This window comes from Temnothorax nylanderi, unplaced genomic scaffold (assembly GCF_030848795.1).
Source record: "Temnothorax nylanderi isolate EJ_2023f unplaced genomic scaffold, tnyl_v1.0 TNYL_tig0407_pilon, whole genome shotgun sequence".
NCBI lineage: Eukaryota > Metazoa > Arthropoda > Insecta > Hymenoptera > Formicidae > Temnothorax > Temnothorax nylanderi.
The window spans coordinates 94,398-119,400 of record NW_027249469.1 but is presented as its reverse complement, the minus strand read 5'-3'; the positions used below and the strand labels follow the sequence as shown (position 1 = coordinate 119,400).

The following is a 25,003-nucleotide window of genomic DNA, read 5'->3' as shown; positions in this document are numbered from 1 at the left end:
CTATTTTTTGATTACTCGATTAATCAAGTAATCTGAATAATAATTTGTTTATTACTCGATTAATCAAGTAATCGGAATAAGAATTTTTTGATTACTCGATCAATCAAGTAATCAGAATAAAAATTTTTGGTTACTGGATTATTCAATTCTGATTACTTGAATAATCAATTGCTCGATTAATCAATAAACAGTGTAAAATATTCATCAACATTAAAACGAAACGATTAAATAAGATTAAATTAATAAAAATTAAAAGAGGAGCTTTATTAGACATAAGATAACATTAAGTTAACCATTTTCATTGTTACAAGTGGTCTTCCACACTACCTATGAGGTGCCACTAATAGTGCGTTAGGTTTTTAACGTGGACCTTCGCCTGTAGCCCTATTATACCACATTTTTTTATGTATGTACATATAGGTATAATCTCTTAACGTAAATATAGAAACATGTTAAAAACAGAAATTTTTAATTCATTTTTTCGTGCTATTGTGCTTAATTATACTGAGTGCGTACTAGTGCGATCATCCGAATTCGCTAATTGAAAGGCAAACTTAGGAATGGATACAGTATTTCAAATAAGTGAACAGTTTAAAATATTTTTCACATTACATTTTATTCAAAATATTCAAAAATATAAATTTAAAGCTCCATATTTCGGGGCCCGGTCACCCCAACCGCTTCGGCCGCCCCGACCTCTTCGGCCGCCCCAACCGCTTCGGCTGCCCCGACCGCCGCCTCGGCCGCCCTGACCATCGCCTTGGCCGCCCTGACCGCCGCCTCGGCTGCTCCACTGGCGGTACCAGCGGGCTCTACTTTGGCCCGCTCCTCTTTTTTTCATTCCTTAAAAAAATATATATATAATTAATTTCATTAATATGCATATTTATTAATATACATAATTAATTCAATAATGTACTTCGATTTAGCAACGGTTGTTGCTGCTCCAGCTGCTGCTGCTGCTGCTGCTGCTGCTGCTGGGGCAGCGGCTGTTGTTGCTGTTGTTGCAGCAGCTCTTGGGGCTGCTGCTGTTGCTGTTGCTGTTGCTGTTGCTGTTGCTGCTTACACAAGAAATCCAGCTTCCGCTGGATTTCTTGTAGGACCGTTGGCACGTTCCCCTTAGGAGTTTCTATTGAAATAACAAAAAAAAAATACAAAAAATTGGATAACAATAAAACTCTAATGATAAATATTAGTTAAGATTTAAAGAGACTAAAGAGTCAAAGTCGGTTGTCTACAATAATGAATATGCTTCAAAAGTTATAAATAAAAAAGTATATAAACGTTGCATAAATTGCCAATTTTAAATTTAAAAAAAGAACTTGATTATTAGCAATTTTTATTAATTTTATTATATTCTTCAGTTTTTTTTACCCCTATTTCATATATAATTCGTTAAGATTTAGTTGATTAGTTCTGGAGTTATAGAAATTTCGGTAAATTTGGCACACACACACACACACACACACACACACACACACACACACACACACACACACACACACACACACACACACACACACACACATACATACGTACAGACATTTTTTAAAATTACAAATTTTCGACGTTTATAACATTCTGAACACATTCAGAAAAAAAGGACCTTTGATCGCGTATAAAGCTTAAAGCAATAAAATTAGAAATAAATCGATATCTCCAAATTTGCGGAAGTTAGAGCATAAACGAACATTTCTACAAAAAGTCAAAATTTTATTAACAAAGAACCGCTTTACCGATCATTGCCAAATTCAATCCCAACCTTCCTTATATGATACTCTATCGATTAAAAAAAATGCACTCCGATATCTAAAAAATTACGGAAGTTAGAGCATTAACGGACAACAGAAGCGTTACATACATACATATACATATACACACACACACACACACACACACACACACACACACACACACACACACACACACACACGGACGGACATTTTAAATAGAAGTGATTTTTCGACGTTTTAAAACATATTCTAAACACTTTGCCAAAGATACCTGAAAAAAAAATTTTTTCATGAAAACAAAGCTTCCTCTATGAGAAAGCAAAAGTTTTAAATTTATCAAATCTACTCTTTTACGGAACATTTTTACACGGATGTCACATAAAAATATTATTCTACAGACGTGAAAAGCAATCACTTATTTTATTTTGTTTAAGTAACAATTTTCTTCAGCAAAGAATATTTTCTTAATATAATGTAAGATATACTCTTAACAAGTCTAGAATGTTTTAAATAAATGTGATTATGATGACTTTAGAGTAGAATTTGCGATATTATTTACACTGAAAGAGGCTAAAAACGTTTATATAAATTTATTTATATCTTTGAAACGTATTTGTTAGCACGGACAAACGGTTTTGACTCCTTAACTTCTTTAAACTTTCTTAATAAAGAAATGAAAATAATTTGATGTATTACTTACGAGACGAAGTGCTCTGCATAGCGTCCGCGTCCGCTTTCGTGGTCGAACATAAACTCAATAAGATGGAAACACAACCGACCGCGTATATATATATGTATCGTCTCGTGTTTTTCAAATGTTTTGAGTGAGAAGGACAGAAAGGACGCGCGATACGTATCTGTATCGCGCGTCCATCTCGTCTTTCTCACTCAAAACATTTTAAAAACAAGAGACGATCGCGGATTCTCAGCTATTATATCCTCGAAGTCGAATCACTCAGTGAGCCGCATCTGTAGACGAAGGTGTATATAATTTTCGTCAGCTAAGAACACTTTCCTTGCCTTACTGTGAATAAAGTTAAGGGAAGTTAAGCTGAAGCAGACTGTGAGTTTCTTATATCTATATATTTTATTATCTTTTGGTCTTGAAATATATATATATTTTAATATTTCAAGAAAATAAATATAATTGAAATGTGCGAGCCATTAACAAAAAAGTGTAAGCGAAGCTTCGTAGAAGCTTGGCTTGATGATGATCAATATAAGTCTTGGATACGGAAAGTTCCGTCTAATGATAATTTTTTTCATTGTACAATATGTAATAAAGATTTTTCTTGCAACACGCGCATTTCAAGACATGCGGATTCTGCGTGTCACAAGAATAATGTAAGAAGTACATCTGATGAAATAAGTGACAATGTAAATGTAGAAAAAAATATGTCTAACCCAAGAAAATTTCGAAAACAATGGTTAGATATTGAGCAGTTTCAACCATGGTTACGCGAATCATCAGATGATGAAAAAATGTGTTTTTGCTCATTTTGTGAAAAATTAATAACAGCTAATTTGTCAAATATTGATCGTCACGCAAAATCCGCTGCACATATAACAATTGCTACACAAAAAAATATAGAAAGAGAGGAATCGGACCAAAAGTTTGTAGCCGATGAATCTCTTCTATCATTTGATGAACGAAAGAAAGTAGCAGAAATTCGATACACTGCGCTTATAGTAGAAAAAAATATTCCGTATAAAAACGTAACAGACATTCTCGCGTTCTTTCAACTAATAGGAGATGGTGCTGAAATATTGCGAAGTATAACTATGAGTCGGGCTAAATGTCAAAAAATTATTTCGAACGTGTTGGCTCCAGTCGAAACAGATCGTTTAGCAAAAATAATTCAAAATAGTAAGTTTACTATTTTTATTGATGAAACGTCAGACATTGCTAATCAGAAATGGATGACGTTTCTCGTGCGGTTTGTTGATCCTGAAACATTAGATATTCGCTCGCAATTAGTCAAATTGATTGACATTGATGCAAAAGATAGTAGCGCGGATAAATTATTTAAAGCTTTTAAAAATGAAATGTGGAAATTAAAAATTCCATTTTTAAATATTATTGCTTTGTCATGCGACAATGCATCCGTCATGACAGGCAAAAAGTCATCATTTAGCACAAAGCTTCGGGAAATGAATAAAAATGTATTCATACTTTCATGTCCGTGCCATTCCGCTGCATTAATTGCACATGCTGCATGTGCTAAGATTCCAAACTATTGCGAGGAATTTGTAAAAAAAATAGCAAATTATATTAACAGTAGCCCTAAGCGATTTGCTATTTTTCAAGAATTTACAGAATGTTTTTCTCAAACAAACCGCAAAATTCTAAAATTGGCCGAAACACGATGGCTTTCTCGCCATTCGTGTATTCAAAGACTTCTTGAATCTTGGAACACTATTGAATTATTTTTGAGAGAAATAGTAACGAATGAAAAAACACAGACTGGAGAACATTTATTATCCATAATGCAAAATCCTGATGTAAAGGCATATTTATTATTTTTAAAATATATTTTAAATTTTTTTAATAGTTTTAATGCATTTTTCCAAGCTTTGGAAACAAGAATTCAATTATTGCAACCAAAATCGCTTGAATTTTTAACTATAATTAGTAAACATTTTATAAAACCAGAATTTTTACGAAATTTAAATAATAATTTTGATTTTTCAAATAAGAAAAATCAAAAATCGTTAAACGAAATACATTTAGGAACTGAAACTGAAAAATTTCTCAATGAATTGAGTATACAAGAGCACGTAGATGTAGTTGCAAATGTTCGAGAGAATTGTTTGCAATTTTACGTTACTGCTGCTCAAGAAATTTGCAAAAGATTACCAGTAAATGATAAATTTTTGTCAAAATTAAAAGTTTTTGAATCAGGTACAGCTTTACGCGATAATAATAGAGAAACTTCATTTAATGATGTTTCTTTTATCGCTCAAACCATCAGCGGATTTGACGACAACGAATTAAAAAAAGAATGGTTAGCTTTACATCAAGATTTTACAGAAGTCGAAAAAGATAATCTTGTAATATTAGATTTTGATGATATGTGGAAACAAATTTTCCAACGTCATCAATATTCCAATTTGAAATCCCTTTTAAATGCTATTAGATCGTTACCAAATTCAAATGCCGACTCAGAAAGAATCTTCTCCTTTTTACCCGATATAAAAACAAAAAAACGAAATAAACTTTCGTATATAAATGTCAATGCTTCTTGTGTGATAAAGTCAGCATTAAAAGCTAGAAAAGAAACTGCTTTAACCATGCAAATTACTGAAAAACATTTATCTCTAATGACAACAAAAATGTTATATTCTGCATGTCCCAAAAAGCAAAAAAGTCATTTAAGAATATATGCTGCAGATATTGATGAAACTGCTACTCCTTCTACATCTAATATGTAACATAGTAATTTTTAAAATAAAATGTTTTATAGGCAGTATTATTCTTATTACAAACATGATGATGTATCAAAATGTATTTATCATGTTTGTACATTTAAAAATGTATTAAAAAGTTGTCGGACACTGTGTTGGACATTACATCTATGAATAATAATAGATGTGTTAAAACATTGTCGGACACTATGTGTTGGACATCACATCTATGAATAATAATAGATGTGTTAAAACATTGTCGGACACTCTATGTGTTGGACATGAATATAAAAATTGTCGGACACTCTATGTGTTGGACATCAATATAAAAATTGTCGGACACTATGTGTTGGACATCATATCTATTAATAATAATAGATGTGTTAAAACATTGTCGGACACTCTGTGTGTTGGACATTAAAATAAAAAATTGTCGGACACTCTATGTGTTGGACATCAATATAAAAATTGTCGGACACTCTATGTGTTGGACATCAATATAAAAATTGTCGGACACTCTATGTGTTGGACATCAATATAAAAATTGTCGGACACTCTATGTGTTGGACATCAATATAAAATTGTCGGCCACTCTATGTGTTGGACATCAATATGAAAATTGTCGGACACTGTGTGTTGGACATCACATCTATAAATAATAATATATGTGTTAAAAAATTGTCGAACTCTGTGTTGGACATCACATCTATGAAAAATAGATGTAGGAAATACAAAAATTATATCTGTATATATGTACATACATAAAAAAATGTGGTATAATAGGGCTACAGGCGAAGGTCCACGTTAAAAACCTAACGCACTATTAGTGGCACCTCATAGGTAGTGTGGAAGACCACTTGTAACAATGAAAATGGTTAACTTAATGTTATCTTTATGTCTAATAAAGCTCCTCTTTTAATTTTTATTAATTTAATCTTATTTAATCGTTTCGTTTTAATGTTGATGAATATTTTACACTGTTTATTGATTAATCGAGCAATTAATTATTCAAGTAATCAGAATTGAATAATCCAGTAACCAAAAATTTTTATTCTGATTACTTGATTGATCGAGTAATCAAAAAATTCTTATTCCGATTACTTGATTAATCGAGTAATAAACAAATTATTATTCAGATTACTTGATTAATCGAGTAATCAAAAAATAGCTTTCCTCAATTAATAATTAACTAATCGGTTATCATAATTTTATTATTTAGAGTTAGAGGCAAGCAACAAAATCGCAAGTTGCATATTCTGACAGGGCACGGTCCATAGAATATTTAAATAACAAAAAGACCCGAGCAACAAATTCTTTTACTTAGTTTTTAGCCATCGAAGTCGTAGATAACGGTCGCGCGGAGATAAATAATTTGTTTATTTGCAGTTAGAGTCGAGCAACAAAATCATACGTTGCATATTCTGGTAGGGCACGGTCCGTAGAATATTTAAATAACAAAAAGACCCGAGCAACAAATTCTTTTACTTAGTTTATAATCATCAAAGTCGTAGATAACGGTCGACGGGGCGACATATAATTTGTTTATATGCAGTTAGTTTATTGATTAATCGAGCAATTGATTAATCAAGTAATCAGAATTGATTAATCCAGTAACCAAAAATCTTTATTCTGATTACTTGATTGATATCTACAAAAGGCATATTCAACGCGTAACAGAACGCGAAGCGCGTCGCGTGTCGCTTTCGTGGCTGAATAGGAGGAAAGGAGAAGGAACATAATACGTCTGCTCGTCTCTAAAGACCCGAAGCAGAGCCGAGCGCGGAGCGCACACGGACACGGCGCGGGCTGGTAGTGGTGCTCCCCCACTCCAACAGCACCGTGGTGCTGGGCTTCAAAACTGCCATCACTGATTACGCGGTTTTATATTAAGTGTGTGTATCAATGTGTATGTATGTGACTCTTTGTCTGTGTTCAGCCTGTGTTTACCATGGAGAATGTACCAGTAAGCAAATTAATTTATTTTAATTAATGATTTATTATAAAATCGGTTTTGATGTAATAGTAAAAACTAATTTCAGATATTAATAATGGAAAATTCATATATTAATTTATTAATATAGCGATTACTTTTTCCAGTTAAGTTAGGTTAAGCGTGAGATTACTATTTGTAATAGCTTTTAAAATAGTTTTTGCTTTAAGTTTCGAATTTTTCTAAATCTTTTATCAAAATCTTATTATTCTTTTTTGTGCTTTATTTATTTTTACTTATTATTCTGTATTTATTATGTATTTTTTTGATAAGACAATATATTGGTGTGAAACTACAATATGTTGCTTATTATTATTTCAATTAATATTTGCAGCAAATTCGATGTGGATATTGTGGCTGGTTGATGGCAAGTCAATGTCAAAATATTTTATTACATGAGTGTTTCAAAGGATATGATGAAACTAAACATTTATTGAATATTGATGAAAATGCCGTAGCTACTATTGGTATAAACACATATACACACACAGGCTCGAAGGACCAAATGTTCGCGAAATCGCTGATTAATCCCGGCGATGGTAGCGGGGTGAGAAGGACGCGCGTGGAGGGTGTTAACAAATTATGCCTTTATTTTGTTTGTAACTCAGACCACAGTCTGAGCCGTCTTTAATGAAATATGTACAGTCTGACCTGAGAAACGATGAGCGGTGTATAATGAGAAGTCTTTTGATGCGCGAGGCAATTGTATAAATTGCCTCGCTCGTGGTGATTCGCCCGTGAGCCGTTGAGACACGTGGCGGTCGGCACTCGCGCACGTGTGAGCCTGAGTCGTCGTGTTGATGTACCAGAGCTGGCTGGGGTGAGCGGTCTCTTTACACTTTACAGTCTCTTGGCAGCTTCAATCACTGCGAGCGGCACGGTATGCAGTTCTACGAACAGAACTCACAGAGCACACGTCGTACGTACGATCACAACGCGGACATGTTTCTCTCTGAGGCGAGGGAGAAGCTCGCGATGAGCGCGCCCGTGCTTGCGCAAGCTGCCGCGTCGATCCGGCCTGTCGATACCCGATCGATGCTGCCATCTGATGAGATGGCGCAACGCGAGCGTAATCTCGAACAATTAGCGATTACTTTTTCCAGTTAAGTTAGGTTAAGCGTGAGATTACTATTTGTAATAGCTTTTAAAATAGTTTTTGCTTTAAGTTTCGAATTTTTCTAAATCTTTTATCAAAATCTTATTATTCTTTTTTGTGCTTTATTTATTTTTACTTATTATTCTGTATTTATTATGTATTTTTTTGATAAGACAATATATTGGTGTGAAACTACAATATGTTGCTTATTATTATTTCAATTAATATTTGCAGCAAATTCGATGTGGATATTGTGGCTGGTTGATGGCAAGTCAATGTCAAAATATTTTATTACATGAGTGTTTCAAAGGATATGATGAAACTAAACATTTATTGAATATTGATGAAAATGCCGTAGCTACTATTGGTATAAACACATATACACACACACACACAACATATTAATTTGAATATTATATGAAGTATTATTATTAAATTTCCTGTTATAGTACGAAAACCAAATGAGACTGAAAGTACAGTACATGAGCCATTGTCATCTCAAAATTTTCATACTGAATTTGATGAACATCTCATAATGGCAGTTTTAGATAGACCATCATTGTATAATCATAGATTAAACATAAAGGAAAGGTCAAAATTGAAAAAGTCAGCATTATGGGAAGAAGTGAAGAACACACTTGGTGGTACAGTCTAATATTATAATTTATGTTGGATGCTACAAATATGTGTATTGAGTATATAATCAAATTATTGTTACAATTTGTTTTGATACTTGTATAATACAATTTAAAATCGAATACTTAGGCGATAAGAGCATCAAAGATTTGCAGAAAAGATGGAAATACCATCGTGATTGTTACATTAGAGCTAAAAGAAAACTAAAAGAATATGTGCCAAGTGGATCCGATGCATCTTCTGCAAACTTTAAATGCAGCTAAAGATTTTATGAGTTGATGAAACCGTTGGACGACGTGCTTGAAACTAATTTGTATGTAGTGTTTTAATTTTTACTATAAAATATTATACAGTACAATACTTAGTTTACAATAATTAGTAATAATTTACTTAATAATAATTCATTAACAATTATTTTACAGAACAATTAATACATTATCGAATGAAGCTGAAGGATCTTCAAACGAAAATACTGTTCCTTCTGAATTTGTATCCATACACCAACAAAGTTTGCAACCAAGTTCTGCTCCGATCGATGCAGAAAATACAAATTACTCAGAGGTTGAATCGTCCATATCCTTAGAGGTATCAACTGCAAAGACAAGCTCTGCGTTTGATATTCCGACGCCTATATCAACAACCACCACTAAAAGTAGGTAATTATATATTTTGTATCTATATATTTCGTCAACTTAGATTATTTTAAGCTCTAATATTATTATATTTAAAATTATAGAACAAAAATCGTGCAATCAACCATTACAAATACAAACGGCCCTATTAGATGTTTTGAAGACGCCAGATATGGATGCTGTAGATGGCTTTTTAAAGATGTTGGGAGAAGCTTTACGTAGATTGCCATATCGAAAGAGAGCTATAATAGAAATAAAAATCTTACAAATGGTTTTAGAAGCAGAAACTAAAGAAATAGAGTAACATTAACAGGCTTTATTTTAGTTATAGTACAGTACAGTGCAGTATTATTTATAGTATTTCGTTATAATTTAAATGACAGTATTATTTAAAAGTATTACCATTAAGTTATGAAGCTATTACTATTAAGTAAGCTATGTTGATTTAACTTGCAACCAATACTCAAGTGAGTAGACACTGTCTGTATATTTTATTATTTGCAAGATGAGTTTTGTTTAAAACAGTTTAGTTCTACAAAGTTTTGTTCATATATAAAATTTAACAAATTGTTGAAACAATTATAATAAAGGTTTATCCAATTTTTCGGTATATTTGATATTTATCAGAATATTTTTTGTTACAGATAGAGTTAATACATTTACATTTATAATTTAATTACATTACTACATTTATAAGTAAGCTCAATTCTTTCCATTTCTTTATAATTTTATAAAAAGTTTAAGTCTGGTCTTAAAAAATTCAAATTTAATATTTGTAGACTTAATCGTTTTAATTCTTTGAATTTATAATAAAAACATTGACAAAACAAACTAAAGAGAAACATATTAAAACTTATTTTTCCGAAAAAAAGTCAAAATTCATTTTGAAGTGCTTTTTCCCATTGCCACGGGACTGCACCATCTCCTTCAAAATATGCAGCAAATTTGTTTCTTATATTTATAACATTTTGACAAGGATGATGTATTTCATCGATAAAATCATGAAGACCTTCAGATGCAGCATGAAGATCGGCTGATTTTAAAGTGGAATAAAACCGTTGATGTTTTTCTTCGCAATTAATTATAAAATTATGCAAACAGCATGTAGCTTGAACAATGTTTCTACTTAATTTCAAAGATGCTATAATAGGTTTTCTGTAAATTCTCCATCTTGCCACTAGTATTCCAAATGAACTCTCTATAACACGTCTTGCTCGACTTAATCTATAATTAAATATTTTTTTCCTTTTGTCAAGTTTTTGATTTCTAGAGTATGGTCGCATCATATAATTTTTCAATGCAAAGGCTTCATCTGCCACAATCACGTATGGTAAAATGGGACCTTGGTCCCCAACTGCTTCTGGTGGCGGTATTTGTAGAGAATTATCTTCCAGTGAAGTATATAATTTACTATTACGAAATACTCCACCATCACTTTGCCATCCTTCCGCTCCAATATCTAAGAATGTGAATCGATATTCTGCATCACAAAGTGCAAGTAAATTAATACTATGTTGACCCTTGTTATTATAATAAGCAGATCCACTGTTCGGAGGAGCCTGTATCAAGTTCAAGAAAATAAGTCTTTTTATGACGTAATTAATAAGTAATTATTATAAATTAATTAATTTTGACATACCTGGATTATGACGTGTTTTCCGTCTATAGCTCCTATACAGTTTGGGAAATTCCACTTTTCTTCAAATTTGTTTGCTATTTTTTTCCACCAGTCTTTTGTAGGCTGTAGAAAAAGCTTATCATGTAATGCAGTCCAAATTGCTTCGCACGTTTCTAATACAATTTTTGAAATTGTATTGTGCCCCACTCTAAATGAGTACGAAAGAGATGTCATGCTATCTCCCGAAGCTAAATACCGAAGGCAAATTTGTAAACGTGTATTCGGAGGTATTGCTTCTCGAACACAGTCTTGCTTTGTTATATACGGTCCAATATAATTGCAAGCAATTTTTCGTATACTTCCACAGTCATGCGGAAGTAATTTATGAACTTGTCATCGTTGTAAAAATATAATTCTTTTACAAGATTGTTGCTCGCATCGTGCCGGTTACGATTTTCGGTCGAAAATATTGGGTGAACCCAATATTTTCTTTTATTTGCTATTTGGTTTTTTTCATTTTCACTTTGTAATAAATATAAAACAATCATTTTTTTAAATTTAGTATTTACTGCTGTACGATCGACTTTTTTTAATGCAATTTTTTTATAAATACTTAAAATATATAATAAAAGTTGATCTGAATTCATTTTGTACGGTTATACAGTAATAATTTTACGAGTATACAATCTCTACGTTCTGATAAGATCAGCACTGTGTGTTGATCATATGATCAGAACTGATCATATAACTTTCTATATGTGCCTATGTTACGCAAAATTCAGTTTTCTAATGTCCCATGGTGCGTATTACAATTTAGCGTAACCAATGAACAGCGACATTTAGCCTTTCTGTTGGAACAACTGAAATGAATATAAGATATGATTGGTTATACGTGGTACGCTGCCGCCTTTTTATGCTTCATGGGACACAAGAGATTCAATCCCGCGTAACAGAAAACGCGGAACGCTTCTGATTGGTTACGCGGTACGCGTTACGCGGAAAATACGTGCCATGGGACGTCACCCTAACTCCTTAGCGACAAACATCGCTATCGTTAACTACCGACAGTTGTCGCTTGCGCGACCGACGACCGTGATTGTAGGTGATTCTGTAAGATGGCCTTAACGATTCTAATCGATGCAAATATCGTTACAGACGTATCGAAATAATTTGATAACTGTACAACGTTGCCAGATTTTAAGCAGTTAAAATGTAGTAATTTTCTAGGGGATTTATGAACGTGAGCAAAGAAACGATCTTGTTTATTCGAATAAGGCTGCCGACGAGGCGGAAACGTATATTTGTCACAATCGTGGACGTAAAATAAGGTAGAGAAAAGCATAATTCGCGAAAGATACTATTGTACAATAGCCTTTTACGCGTTTTATGTTTTTCTCTGCTTTACTTTATGTCCACGCGAGTACGATAAACGTTTTTGTTCTCAGCCTAACCGCAATCATCGTTTGGAAAATGTCGCAAATGTATAGGTATGTATTATGATAAATATAAAATATTATTATAAGCCGATTTCACAGTCTTCGATGAACTTGATCCTCCGATTAAATTCACTCTTTATCTTTTTCTAAAACTGTCCTCTTTAGAAAGAGACAAAGAATGAGTTTAATCGGAGGATCACGTTAATCGGAGACGGTGAAATGTGAAATCGGTCCAATAAATATAATAATCAAATAATAGGAGACTTTTATTTCACAGCAAAAAAACAAGAACTGCAAGAGCATCGCAGGTGCAATTAACAAAAATGGTAGATTATTTTTATTTACACAAAGGCCTTGCAGAAGGAAAGTTTCATGCTCTACATGGAAAAAAAGAAGCTCAGAAGAAGTGGACACAATTAGCAAACGAATTGAATTGCTTTCAAGGAGCAACGAAAACGGTTGAACAGTGGCAAGTGGTATGAACAATTGCATGTACATACATATGTTTAGTATAAGCATAAAATCTTATGAATTATATGACTACGTTTACGCCGAAGTTATAGCAGGTAAATCGGGCCGTGTAAACGTAGTCTATATAATAACATGTTATTTATAATTATATATACATTTATACACTTATACATTTATACACTTATACATTTATACACTTATACATTTATACATTTATACATTTATACATTTATACATTTATACATTTATACATTTATACATTATATTTACATATTATTTATAATTATATATACATTTATACATTTAAGGTTTGGAGGGACTTAAAAAGTCGCACTTCTATAAAAGCGAAAGATTTGCGCAAGGCAAAGGGATTAACGGGGAATAAAGCTATTGCGCAACCTGAACTGACGGAACTTGAGCTACGCGTGATTGGCATAATAGGAGCCGAATATGTCGAAGGAAATAAAGATTGCGCAGACAGTATCCCTGATGAGGAGGTAGTTTTCATAAACCTTTTAATATGTGTATCACAATATATTTTATTCAATGAAAAGAGTAATTGCTTTTTACAAATATACTTATTTGTTTGTGTGTATAGGATTTGATAGAAGAACTCGAGCGTGGAAATAATTCAGTTTTGTCAGCGACTCCACAAGTATTAAGTGTTTGCACAAATATGTCAGAAACTTCTCAACACTCGCAATATTTAAATGGTGAAATTTATTACGTAATTACTTTTATTATTGAAAAGTGCTAATATATTTTATACAGTTTGTACAGATTCTCCTCAAAAGTCTTTGATAATACCTAAGTAATGATTGATTTTATAATACCTAAGTAAATCAAAATATATTGTAATATTTGTTGTTATTGTCCAATTTTAAAATCCGTTCTTTGAGTTGCTTGATTTCTTTAAGATGTTTTTAAAACTATGTAATATATAATTACTGTCGACGCAGGTAACTTTAAACATCAATATATTCAAAGTGCGACATATTCTTTTGTTTGCAGCTAATTTTTTAGATAACAACGAGGACGTAATGACTGTCGATGATGATTGTCCACAAAATACAGACTTTGTATTTGATAATGCAAGAAATGAAATTAGAGATTCTGATGCTACTCAGAACCTTGCGAACTGCGCATCCAGAAAGATTGCTATTCCAAAGACTGCTACTATTCCATCCTCTAGAAGTAGGAATTCCCCGTATTCACTTCCAGCATCAAAGTTAGCAGAGCACTCCGGTAGTTCTTCAAGAAATATTCATGCGCCCACTTCTTCAAGAACATGTAAAGCTTCAGTTCTTGCTCTGTAGATTATAATTTTTAAAATTGTTTCTTAAAATGGTTTTTTTATACCTCTGTCTATGATATTTTTTCGCAGTAATAGCTGTACACCAATATATTTAAAGTGCGACATATTCTTTTGTTTGCAGTTAATTCATTAGATAGCAACAACGAGGATGTAATAATTACTCTTAATGACGATTGTTCACAAGATACAGACTTTGATAATGCAAGAAATGAAATTGGAAATTCTGATGCTACTCAGAACCTTGCTAACTGCGCAAGAAAAGTTACTATTCCAAAGACTGCTACTATTCCATCTTTTAGAACAAGAAATAGAGCATCAAATTCAGCAGAACACTCGAATAGTTCATCAAAAAATATTCAGGCGCCCATTTCATCAAGAAGATGTATAGCTTAATTCTTAATTCTTACTCTGTACATTATATATATGCAATTGTAAAAATTATTTTAAAATGTTTTTTTATAGTTCTGTTACAATTTTTCGCAGCAATTTAGCTGTACATGACATTTTAATTATTATAGTTAATCGAGTTACACCTGAACAATTGTCCTCGTCGAGGGAAGTCTTTCAATCCGTTGCTCAGAAACAGGCTAATGCTGAGTTTGTAAGACAAAATCTTTAATTGACGTAAAATGTGTAATTTTTTAAAAACATTACATACATAAATCGTGAAATATATTTCAATATTTTTGCAGATGCATGCTGAAGCTGCCAAAGTTCAAGCTGAGGCATCTAAAATGAATGCGCTTGCAATAACTGAAATTGCACAGGCAATACAAAAATTGGCAGATACTGCTGCTGTACAGGCTGTTAATGACAGTGAACAGATACGAATTTTTGAGAAACTTACAATAATTTTAGAAAACATGGTGCCTACTTATGTTAACGATCAATCTCTGTGATGATTAATTATTTGATATAATTAATAATATAGTCTTTTAGCTATTGTTACATTTTTAATAGACTATGGGCCACTTTTTCCAACGTCTTTAAACGTTAATAACAGTGAACAGATACGAGTTTTTGGGAAACTTACAATAATTATAGAAAACGTGTTGTCTTATTATCTTAATGATTAATCTTTGTGATTATGAATTATTTGATTATCAACGTTTGAAGACGTTGAAATGGTCCTATTACTTTGTTTGAGATTAAATATGAGATTAAATAATGAGATTAAATATGAGATTAAATATGAGATTAAATAATGAGTTCCTACAAAAATGAACAAAATACTGCGAGTATTTTGTCAAATATGATAATGTAATGGTGATAGTCATAAACTGAGATACTATGTTATCTTTATTTAACAATTTTATTTTGTTTTAAAGCCAAAAGTTTATTTTAATTTTCACATTCAAACGTGTATGTGTACGTTATTGTTCGACTTCCATTATGCTAATGCTAAATATACTTTTCTAATGAGTGAAAATGTTTGGTAATTATTTATTAGTCTTACCTATATCATAATAAAATTACTACTTCAATCCGTACTTTGTACATTCCAGCTAGTTTATTGATTTAAATTTTCTAATTAAATTTTTGAATTCTTAATCTTAAATTGTTATAATCTAATCTTACTCTCTAATTATTTCTAATAATCTTACTTTCTTACCTAATAATCTTACTCTACAGGCATCTAAAATAAATGTACATGTATTGACTGAAATTGTACCATGTATGTAATATAAAAATTGGCAGATACTGCTGCTGTACAGACCGTTAATGATAGTGAACGAATACGAGTTTTTAAGAAACTTACAACAATCACAGAAAATCTGTTGCCTATTTATCCTAACAAACAATCTAGGTACCTATTCTTGAAATCGTTCATTATGAAACGTATTCGTTTATAAACAAAAAGGTGGGGATTTCCTAGTTGAGCGCCAATGGGAACCCTGTTAACGCACCTTTTCGTTCATAAACGAATTCGTTTCATAATGAACGATTTCAAGAATAGGTACCCTACATGATAAATAATTCTTTTACACAATTAATAATATTGTTACATTTCGATAGACTGTGGGTCACTTCTTTCAAGACATCGTCTAAAGACATTGTGTACAATTTTATCTGGCAAATCTTTCTGCTATTAAACGGTCTTGGATACGACGTGCGATAGCAAGAGGTCCACGAGCATTATTATTCAAATAAATATCACAAGCATTATCATAATTATCATACACGTTTTCATGATCAATTTCATTGAATAGATCATCATCATTAAATATGCCGTGAGCATTACGTATATTATGGAGAACTGCGCAAGCGTTGACAATTCTCCCAGCGAAGCCAGGCTCATACTGCAAGACTCTGTGTCGAGAAAGACATCTCCAGGTAGATTTCAATACACCAAAAAGACGTTCGACACAATTTCTTGCGCTGCATAATGCTTCGTTATATGCGAAACGTGGAGTTCCTTCTGGCTCTCGGGGTAAAGGAGTTAAAAGCCACGGTTCCAATGGATAACCTGAATCACCTACGTAAACAAAATATGCTATATTTATTTCAACTCCATTTAAAGTTTTTCAATACAATTTAGATTAAATAAAAGAAATTAAAAAATTCATGAACTAGAACAAATAATTTAAAATACATAATGTACTATGTAGAAAATCGACAATAAAAGTTGCTTTCCACAGCAATAATTTCTAACATAGAAAATTAAGACAACAATTACCAATGAGATATGTTCGTCGTTCACCACGATTGTATGCGCGTTCCATGACTCGTCGCGCCGCAGAAGCACTCCATATATATGCATCGTGACGTGCTCCGGGATACCTTGCATTGACATTTAATATTTTTAAATTTGGATCACATATCTAAGAAATCATTGATTGTAATTAGTTATTAATACACAAAGCATGTTGTACGAATTAATGATTTAAATATTTACCATTTGCACATTCAATGAATGATATCCGTGATGATTTATATAGGCTTCTTCATGCTCTTTAGGGGCAAGGATCGCAACATGAGTGCAATCAATCGCTCCGATAGCCCCTTCAAACGGCTGATGTGCATTTTGAAATTGCATTCTTGCTAGTTGCCTGGCTCCTGGAGTTATGGGAAATTGTATCCATTGTCTAAATATTAAGTCATTGATCGTATCAGTCACTTTGTGTACAGTTCTGCTAATCGATGTCTGGCTCATAGAAATGCCCCACTGCTCACCCACAGGACGTTGAAAACAGCCAGTTGCGTAAAATCTTACTGCCGATAATACCTGTAATATATAATTATTATAAACAAACTGAAATAAAAAAATTAATATAATCGTTGTAATGACAGAAAAATATATAGTTACAACAATTTGTATTACCTGCTTTTCTACAGACAGCCCGGTAATCCTTGTCCGCTGCAATCGAGGTTCTAATACATCGACGAGATCAAAAATCAAGTCCGGTGTTAGGCGATATAGTTCTTTAAATTCATTGTTTGTCAAATCAAACGGATCCTCTGTTGCTCTACATATTTGTCGTTGCACCCTTCGTTCAATGCGTTGAACACGATTTTCCATCATTAATAAATCTAAATGAAGATAGTCGAGAGCCATTCTATAAAAAAAGTTGAGAAATAATTTTAACGGGAAAAGTAAAACCGGTCAAACCTTGAGATTCTTCAGGGAGAGATTGGCCAAAGATGAAACCGTTTTGCCTTTATTTGCATTCAAAGCGGAAATAAGAAAACAGAGATATTAAAATAAAAATGTACAGAGAAAGACTTCCGATATATTGTTCAGTCCTATTTCCTATTTGCATGCAAATAGCAGCAAACTGGCCAGTGTCTCCTTGAAGGGACTCAGGGTTAAATCAACTATAATACAAACTTTTTTTAGAACCAAGGTCATAAACGAGAATGAGAGAGAGAGAGAGAGAGAGAGAGAGAGAGAGAGAGAGAGAGAGAGAGAGAGAGAGAGAGAGAGAGAGAGAGAGAGAGAGAGAGAGAGAGAGAGAGAGAGAGAGAGAGAGAGAGAGAGAATGCGAACCCACCTGACTTTTAGAATCAACATGGATTTTCGGACTGGCTCGGATTCAAACGAGAATCCGGGTTAGGGATCTACACAGACAGTACAACGTGTGTTAAAATATACGTAGCACAACAAATATTGTGATAATTTATGTCAAAATGCGGTAAAAAGAAGAATCATCTACAATTTCTAACAAGAGGCGAGAAAGATTTCGATCACGTACTGAGCATTATTTTGCATTGCTCATCTAACAATGAGGTTATGTTTTATTCATCTTACCATTAGATATTATTCAGCAACTTCCGACACTGGCTACAGTTAAATGCTACAAATGCTTTAAGTCTTTATTTTTTATTGAAAGAGGAGAAAAGGAGTACTTCGAAGTATTTTCAATGTTACTTACTGTTAGGGTTAAGTGGATTGTCACTGGATCGCCGCTCATGCTCAAGTCACATCTATGTACACATATATGCATACGTTCCATACACCAACATACCACCGACACACCGACTATCGTTAACGGCTTAGCGAGACCTCCGGTATCGATCGCAAACGCATCGACACGACTTCGACATTTGTCGGAATATAACGACTTACATTATCGAGAGTTGTCGATAACTGCTAGTTGCAGAATAACCTTCTGCGATAATCATCGATATCGATAGTTAACGATAGCGATTTTCGTCGTTAATGAGTTAGAGAATCCCGCTACAGGTCTATAAATGCTGCTACCAGCTTCCCTTTTTTCTTGCTCATAGCTCTTCCGATCATGTAGTTCAGTGCATATATGTTTTTCATTGTTCCTTTCCTTTTTCAAATCTTGTCTGTGTTTCTGGTAGTATCCCCTTCTCCTCTACCTCTTTCTCTAGCCTCTTAGCCAATATTGCTGCATATATTTTATAACTTGTGTTCATTAGTGTCACCCCTCTGTAATCTTGTACTTCTCTTCCTTCTCCTTTCTTTACTATTGGTACTATTATACCTTCTTTCCAGTCTTCTGCTATTTCTCCCTTCCTCCACGCTGTATCACATACCTCCCATATTTTTTCCTTCAATCTCTCTCCTCCATATATCCATACCTCATTTGGCAATCCATCTGTACCTGCTGCTTTCCTTCCTTTCATTTCGTTAATTACTTCTTCCACTTCCTTTCTTCTTATTCCTTCCTGCTCCTCTTTGCTACCCATTCTTTCTTCTCCCTTCCTGTCATCTTCACGCGGTTTCACAGTTACTCCTTCCAGTAGCTCCATGAAATGTTTATTCCATTGCTCCTCCGTTATTTCCTCGCAGACCTCTTTTTTACCCTTCCTTTCTCTGTTTATAAATCTCCATACTTCCTTCTCGCTAGTTGCTTCTCTCGCCTCTTTTATAACTCTCTCCCTTTATATCTCTTTCTTCTCTTTTATTTTCTCCTTATATTCTTTTTTCTTTAGACTGTACTTCTTTTTATCCACTTCTCCTTTTCTCCATTTAACTAGTTTCTCTCGTGTTTCTCTCCTTAGTCTTGCACATTCACTATCCCACCATCTGCTTTTTTCTTCGATCTCTGATCCTCTCTTTTTTCTTTCCAAACAGCAGCCTGTTTTATTGCGTCCTTTGCTCCTTCCAATATTTCTTCTATGTTCACACTTTCTATTCTTGCCTCTTTCATTCTCTCCTTGTAATTTTCCGTTCCTTCCTTTGACCAATCCATTATTCTCTTTATTCTTTTCTCCCCTTCTCTTCTCTCACTAGTTCCTTTTACCTTCAATATTAGAGGAAAGTCCCCTATTATGAGACACCACATCTATTTTGTGTGATTATCGGAAGTCTATGGGCAGAATTGAAAAAGGTAGTAGGTCATTTTGAAGGGAATTTAATAAGCTTTAAGATGCTGAAATGTAAAATCTAATTTAAATATTAATTTTTCTGAAAATTAGAAAAATGTAAAAAATGAGCTTCATGCAAAATCGAAAAAGTGTGCTCCTAATATGAGATACCCCGAGAAATCGCTAATAAAGTGTAAAATACATCGGTATGGCAATTAGAAAACTTTATTTAATGTCTCTGAAATACAAATGTAATAGAGAAGTTTATTTGCAATAATCGCAAACCCACTTATGCTCAATATTTCCAGCGCAGCCAGTGTGCGCCCAGCATGAGCATGCGATCACTATCAGCACACTTTTATAAGTTCGTATGAACCTTCTCTTAACTTTAACATAGTATTTTCCCTCTTTTTATTACTGTACAATAACCTTCATACTCTAGCAACGATCGTCACCCTGAATATCTCATATTACGGATCCCACGCCTTGCGGATTCGCGATCACCAAATCTATCCTTTACAATTAAGCAACTCAACATATCCTGTATTTTCCTATTAATACGACCTTACTCTATCGCTGCATACAGAACTCATTGTCAAATATTTATTTATTATATAATAAACAAGGTTCAAAGTCTCACCTTTATAGAACTTGACAACATCCAAATTCACAATTTCGATATTTGTAACGAGTGCATGCACGATCGAACAATGAATTTTCTTCTAAATAAAGGTTTTACACCAAGGGCAATAAGTTCATGGTGGAACCAACAAATAGAACCTATTAGTTTAGCAGAAAGCCCGTTATCGCATATTAGGAGCTTATCTCATAATAGGGGATTTTCCTCTACTGACTGGTGATCAGAATCAATAGCATCTCCAATCCTTATTTCCTCCGTTTTCTCCCAAATTTCCTGGTTTCCAATTATATAATCTATTATCGATTCACCTCTCCCTCCTATAAAAGTGAATTCTCCGTCTTTGTCTCCCTTTGTTCCGTTCATTATTCCTAATCCTTCCTCCTCTACAAATTCCAATAGCTTCCTTCCCTCTGAATTAATTTCTTTATCTTTCGATTTCTTTCCTTCTCCCATTATTTCTGTTAATCCTCCTTCTTCTCCTGTTCTCGCATTAAAATCGCCTCCTATTATTATTTGCTCCCCTACACCACCATCATTTGTGTATTCTTTTATCTTCTTTATCTTCTTTTCAATATCATTGCTCACATATACCGCTATTCTCCACGTACCTTCCTTCGTTTTTGCTATTCTTTCCACAATTCCTTCCTCCTCTCTCTCCTCTATTTCATCTGCGGCTAGTTCTTTCCTAACGCCTGTTATTATCCCTCCTTTCGCTCTTCCCTTCTTTCTTTCTTTCGTCGCTGACTGGCATTTCTACACATATTTATCAGATAACCTTCTTTTAACTTTACACCATTCTTTTTGCTCTACCCACGTTTCTAACATAGCTATTATATCCCAGTTTTCTATCTCTTTCCAGAATTCTTCGTTTTTCCTCATTAATCCAGCTATATTCCAGAAGCCTACTGTCATTGTATTCACCTTTTCCTCACTTTGCTTGCTCCCTTCCTGCCCTCCGTTCCGCATTTCCTCCCTCTTTCTCCTATTCCTTATGCCTTCTCCTTCCCTATCCTCTTTCCTCTCCTTATGACTTCCGAAAATCACTCCTCTCCTCTAACTTTCCTTTACTCTCATTCCATTTCAGCTCTTTGTTGTCCACCCACATCTTTTGGTAGCCAATTGTGGTTTTCTTTCCTGCCTCTCTTTCTCCTTTAGCTATCCTTCTTATTTCTTTCTGTATCTGTCTTTCTATTTTAGTAAGGTCGTCATCCAAGAAGCTTTCATATTTCCTTCCTAACTCTTTCCTTTGTGCCATTATTTCCCTTTTGGCTTCCCAGTTCCTGCATTTCAACAACGTCATTTTATTATCTCCGTATCCTACTTCTTGTACTTCTTCAATGTCCACTCTTACTTTATTTATTTCTCCTATCATCTTCTCGATTTTCTCTTTCCTTTCTGCCTCGTTTCCTCTCTTCGCTCCTTTCACAATTATATTGCTTCTCCTCCTTCTTCTCTCCGCCATTTCTATATTCTTTTCTATCTCCTTCATTCTCCCTATTAAGTCTCTTTCTTCATTTCCCTCCGTTCCACTCAAGCCTACCTTCTCAACTTTTTCCTCCAGACTTTTTATTTTTTCCTCCAGCGACTTTCTTTGGTTCTCCCATACTTCCTCTCTCCTTTTGAATTCTTCCTTCAACCCTTTTATTTCATTTTTTATTTCCTCTTTATCTTTTTTCTTTATCTTTTTTTCTTTCCTCTTCCTGTTCCTCCATTTTCCTTAAAATTTCTTTAAGCATCTCCTCTGCTGCCATGTTCTCTTTTCCCTCTTCTCCTTTTTTTATCTTGGTTGGCAGTGATCTATTAACCTTCCTTGTTGCGTTAAATTTCTCCAGTAGCTCCTTTTCTGCTCTAGCTGCTTCTTCCTCTACTTCTTCTCTTTTCCTTTTTTGAATCAAATCCTTGATTGATCCTGCGCTATCCGTTCTCTCTCTTAGCTTGGCTAGCTCCTCTGCCTTTGTTGGCCAGCCTCTTGCCTTCTTTCTACTCTCGCTTTCCTTCTTCTCCCCCTTGCCGTCTTGCTGCTCACTCTCTATTACTATTTCCTTCTCTATCTCCATCCGCCACCTTTACAACTATCTATCTCTAGTACGGAAGCCCCTACAGCTCACCAGCGACTGTGTCGCCAGTAGTGGTTATTCGTGCAACTAGTAGCACGTTTTGCTTCGCGCGGCGCGTGAGTCGGGTGCAAGCAGCAAGTTGTGTTGCTTCGTGCAACTACACCTTGTCGTAGGAAATAACCTGAAAATGACAATTCAGTCCTGGGTTTATGATAGGGGTAGAGATTCGTGAATGGGAACATATTCCATCATCACGAAAAGGTGACTTCAATAGAAATAAATACAATAAATGATAAATTTAGAGTCGAAAAAATTACCTCTTTCAATCCTCATTGAATGTTACTTTTTCTCATTACAAAGTTGCAAGAAAATTGAAAGGTCACATTTTTCATTATCTAAATCATATTGTTCGAGATTCCGTTATCGCGTTGCGCCATCTCATCAGATGGCAGCATCGATCGGGTATCGACAGGCCGGATCGACGCGGCAGCTTGCGCAAGCACGGGCGCGCTCATCGCGAACTTCTCCCTCGGGAGAAAGACATCATGTCTGCGCTGTGACAAGACGTACGACGTGTGCTCTGTGCGTTTCTCTAGTGGAGCTACGGATAAAAGTGCCCATCGCAGTGATTGAAGCTGCCGAGATACTTTAACGTGTAAAGAGACCGCTCACCCAGCTCTGGTACATCGACACGACGACTCAGGCTCACACGTGCGCGAGTGCCGACCGCCACGTGTTTCAACGGCTCACGGGCGAATCACCACGAGCGAGGCAATTCATATAATTGTCTCGCGCATTAAAGACTTCTCACTTATACACTGCTCATCGTTTCTCAGGTCAGATTGTATATATTTTGACGAATTAAAGACGGCTCATACTGTGGTCTGAGTTACACAAAAAACATAAAGAAAATAATTCGTTAACACCCTCCACGCGCGTCCTTCTCATCCCGCTACCATCGCCGGGATTAATCAGCGATTTCGCGAACATTTGGTCCTTCGAGCCGGATGCGTGGAACGTATGGTGTAACTCAGACACAGATTATGTGAAAAGGGCATGCCCTTCCCGAAGTGCCACGTAGACATTATCGCGCCTTCGCGAGTGACGTATAGACATCCTCACGCGCGCTTGCGAGTGTTATACAAATATGTCGCGCTCTCGCGAGTGTCATATAAACATTATCACGTGCTCAGTACATGACTCTCGCTTCGCATAGCGCTTTTCTCTCGCATTCCTCGAACGTTCTCGTATCGTGCAGCATTTCTTACACGTGTCTCGACGTTTCTCAGGTTTCTCATCGTGCGCAGCTCAGGGACGGCTCATCATGACGGATCCCGCCAAAACCGGGACGGGCGGAAAGACCCCGCCATTGCTCGAACTGCCGGGCGACAAGCGCACGTCAGAGCGTCAGGCCTCACCGGTGCGTCTGTCCGCGGAGCTCACGCTGAAGGTGCAGACGCAGATGAACCGCATCGCGACGGTGCGGGCCATTAGCCAGACGTTGCCATCTACCGCGGATGACACATCGGTGGATGAAATCCTCCAGATCTCGATCCAGCTCGAGGAAGTGCACAAGGCGTTCCTTAAGGAACACGCCTATTTCGAAGTCTCATGGCCGGCGGCGCTCATCGCCCATGAGTACTTCTCCAAGAACGCCTTCGCCGTGGAGGCGCAGGAGTGCATGGCGGCTCGTCGCTCTCTGGCGAAGCTCAAGGGCGCATTGGCGGAAAGGCTCGCTCCGAAGGCGGCGTCTGAAACGGCGCAGCCCTCACAGTCTCAATCGAGACTGCCGGACATCAACATTCCGTCGTTCAAGGGCGAGTACGAGGCTTGGCCCACATATCGGGATCTCTTCAAGGCTGTCATTTATGACAGCCGACGGCTTACCGACGTGGAGAAACTCCACTATCTGCGGCTCTCACTGGAAGGTCCACCTGCTCAGCTCATTTCCGGATTGCCTCTCACCGCCGACTCGCTCAAACCATCCTGGGAACTGCTCGTCGATCGATACGAAAACAAACGCCTGCTCATATACTTATACCTCGACCAGCTCTTTGCCAGCTCAACACCGGTGCAAAAGAACGCCGCATCACTGGACAAGCTGCTCAACACCTTCAAGGAAGGAATAAAAGGCCTGCAGGCCTTGGGCGTCTCACAGGATCTGGGAGATAGCATCCTGGTGTACCAGCTGTCCAG

At 35.3% G+C, this 25,003-nt stretch overlaps 2 protein-coding genes, 1 long non-coding RNA gene and 1 pseudogene across 5 annotated transcripts; 2 read left to right on the top strand and 2 right to left on the bottom strand.

The window, feature by feature from the left end:
• The first annotated feature begins 7,628 nt into the window (after positions 1 to 7,628).
• On the top strand, positions 7,629 to 9,140 carry LOC139782381 (uncharacterized). Of its 3 annotated transcripts, none has more exons than XR_011720869.1 (4): positions 7,629 to 8,230; positions 8,459 to 8,591; positions 8,674 to 8,868; positions 8,990 to 9,140. It is a non-coding gene; the product is annotated as an uncharacterized lncRNA (long non-coding RNA). The 3 variants fall into 3 exon arrangements; XR_011720868.1 differs by having other exon boundaries at positions 8,222 to 8,240; XR_011720867.1 differs by having other exon boundaries at positions 7,629 to 8,591.
• Positions 9,141 to 9,936: 796 nt separating this feature from the next.
• On the bottom strand, positions 9,937 to 11,906 carry LOC139782380 (uncharacterized; annotated as a pseudogene).
• LOC139782377 (uncharacterized) lies at positions 11,906 to 15,761 on the top strand. The gene is made up of 8 exons (XM_071721401.1): positions 11,906 to 12,597; positions 12,824 to 13,022; positions 13,326 to 13,514; positions 13,616 to 13,730; positions 14,029 to 14,307; positions 14,454 to 14,714; positions 14,851 to 14,933; positions 15,025 to 15,761. Exons 1-8 carry the CDS (start codon positions 12,497 to 12,499, stop codon positions 15,229 to 15,231), a joined length of 1,434 nt encoding a protein of 477 aa, XP_071577502.1. The 5' UTR covers positions 11,906 to 12,496; the 3' UTR covers positions 15,232 to 15,761.
• LOC139782378 (putative nuclease HARBI1) lies at positions 15,626 to 18,916 on the bottom strand. Its single transcript, XM_071721402.1, has 6 exons — positions 18,706 to 18,916; positions 18,325 to 18,391; positions 17,655 to 17,889; positions 17,229 to 17,558; positions 17,010 to 17,154; positions 15,626 to 16,808 (listed from the first exon to the last, which is right to left on the bottom strand). The coding sequence occupies exons 2-6, from the start codon at positions 18,342 to 18,344 to the stop codon at positions 16,399 to 16,401; spliced, it is 1,140 nt and encodes a 379-aa protein (XP_071577503.1). The 5' UTR covers positions 18,345 to 18,391; positions 18,706 to 18,916; the 3' UTR covers positions 15,626 to 16,398.
• Positions 18,917 to 25,003: the final 6,087 nt, after the last annotated feature.

Excerpts from the sequence above, each read along its gene's own strand:
- LOC139782377 (XM_071721401.1), top strand. The coding sequence starts at position 12,497 with ATGTTTTTCTCTGCTTTACTTTATGTCCACGCGAGTACGATAAACGTT. Across the intron at positions 13,023-13,325 it reads CGGTTGAACAGTGGCAAGTG|GTTTGGAGGGACTTAAAAAG; the intron begins GTATGAACAATT and ends TATACATTTAAG. Across the intron at positions 13,731-14,028 it reads ACACTCGCAATATTTAAATG|CTAATTTTTTAGATAACAAC; the intron begins GTGAAATTTATT and ends TTTTGTTTGCAG.
- LOC139782378 (XM_071721402.1), bottom strand. The coding sequence starts at position 18,344 with ATGTTGATTCTAAAAGTCAG. Across the intron at positions 17,890-18,324 it reads ATGTTGATTCTAAAAGTCAG|AATGGCTCTCGACTATCTTC; the intron begins GTGGGTTCGCAT and ends CTTTTTTTATAG. Across the intron at positions 17,155-17,228 it reads ATTCATTGAATGTGCAAATG|ATATGTGATCCAAATTTAAA; the intron begins GTAAATATTTAA and ends ATGATTTCTTAG.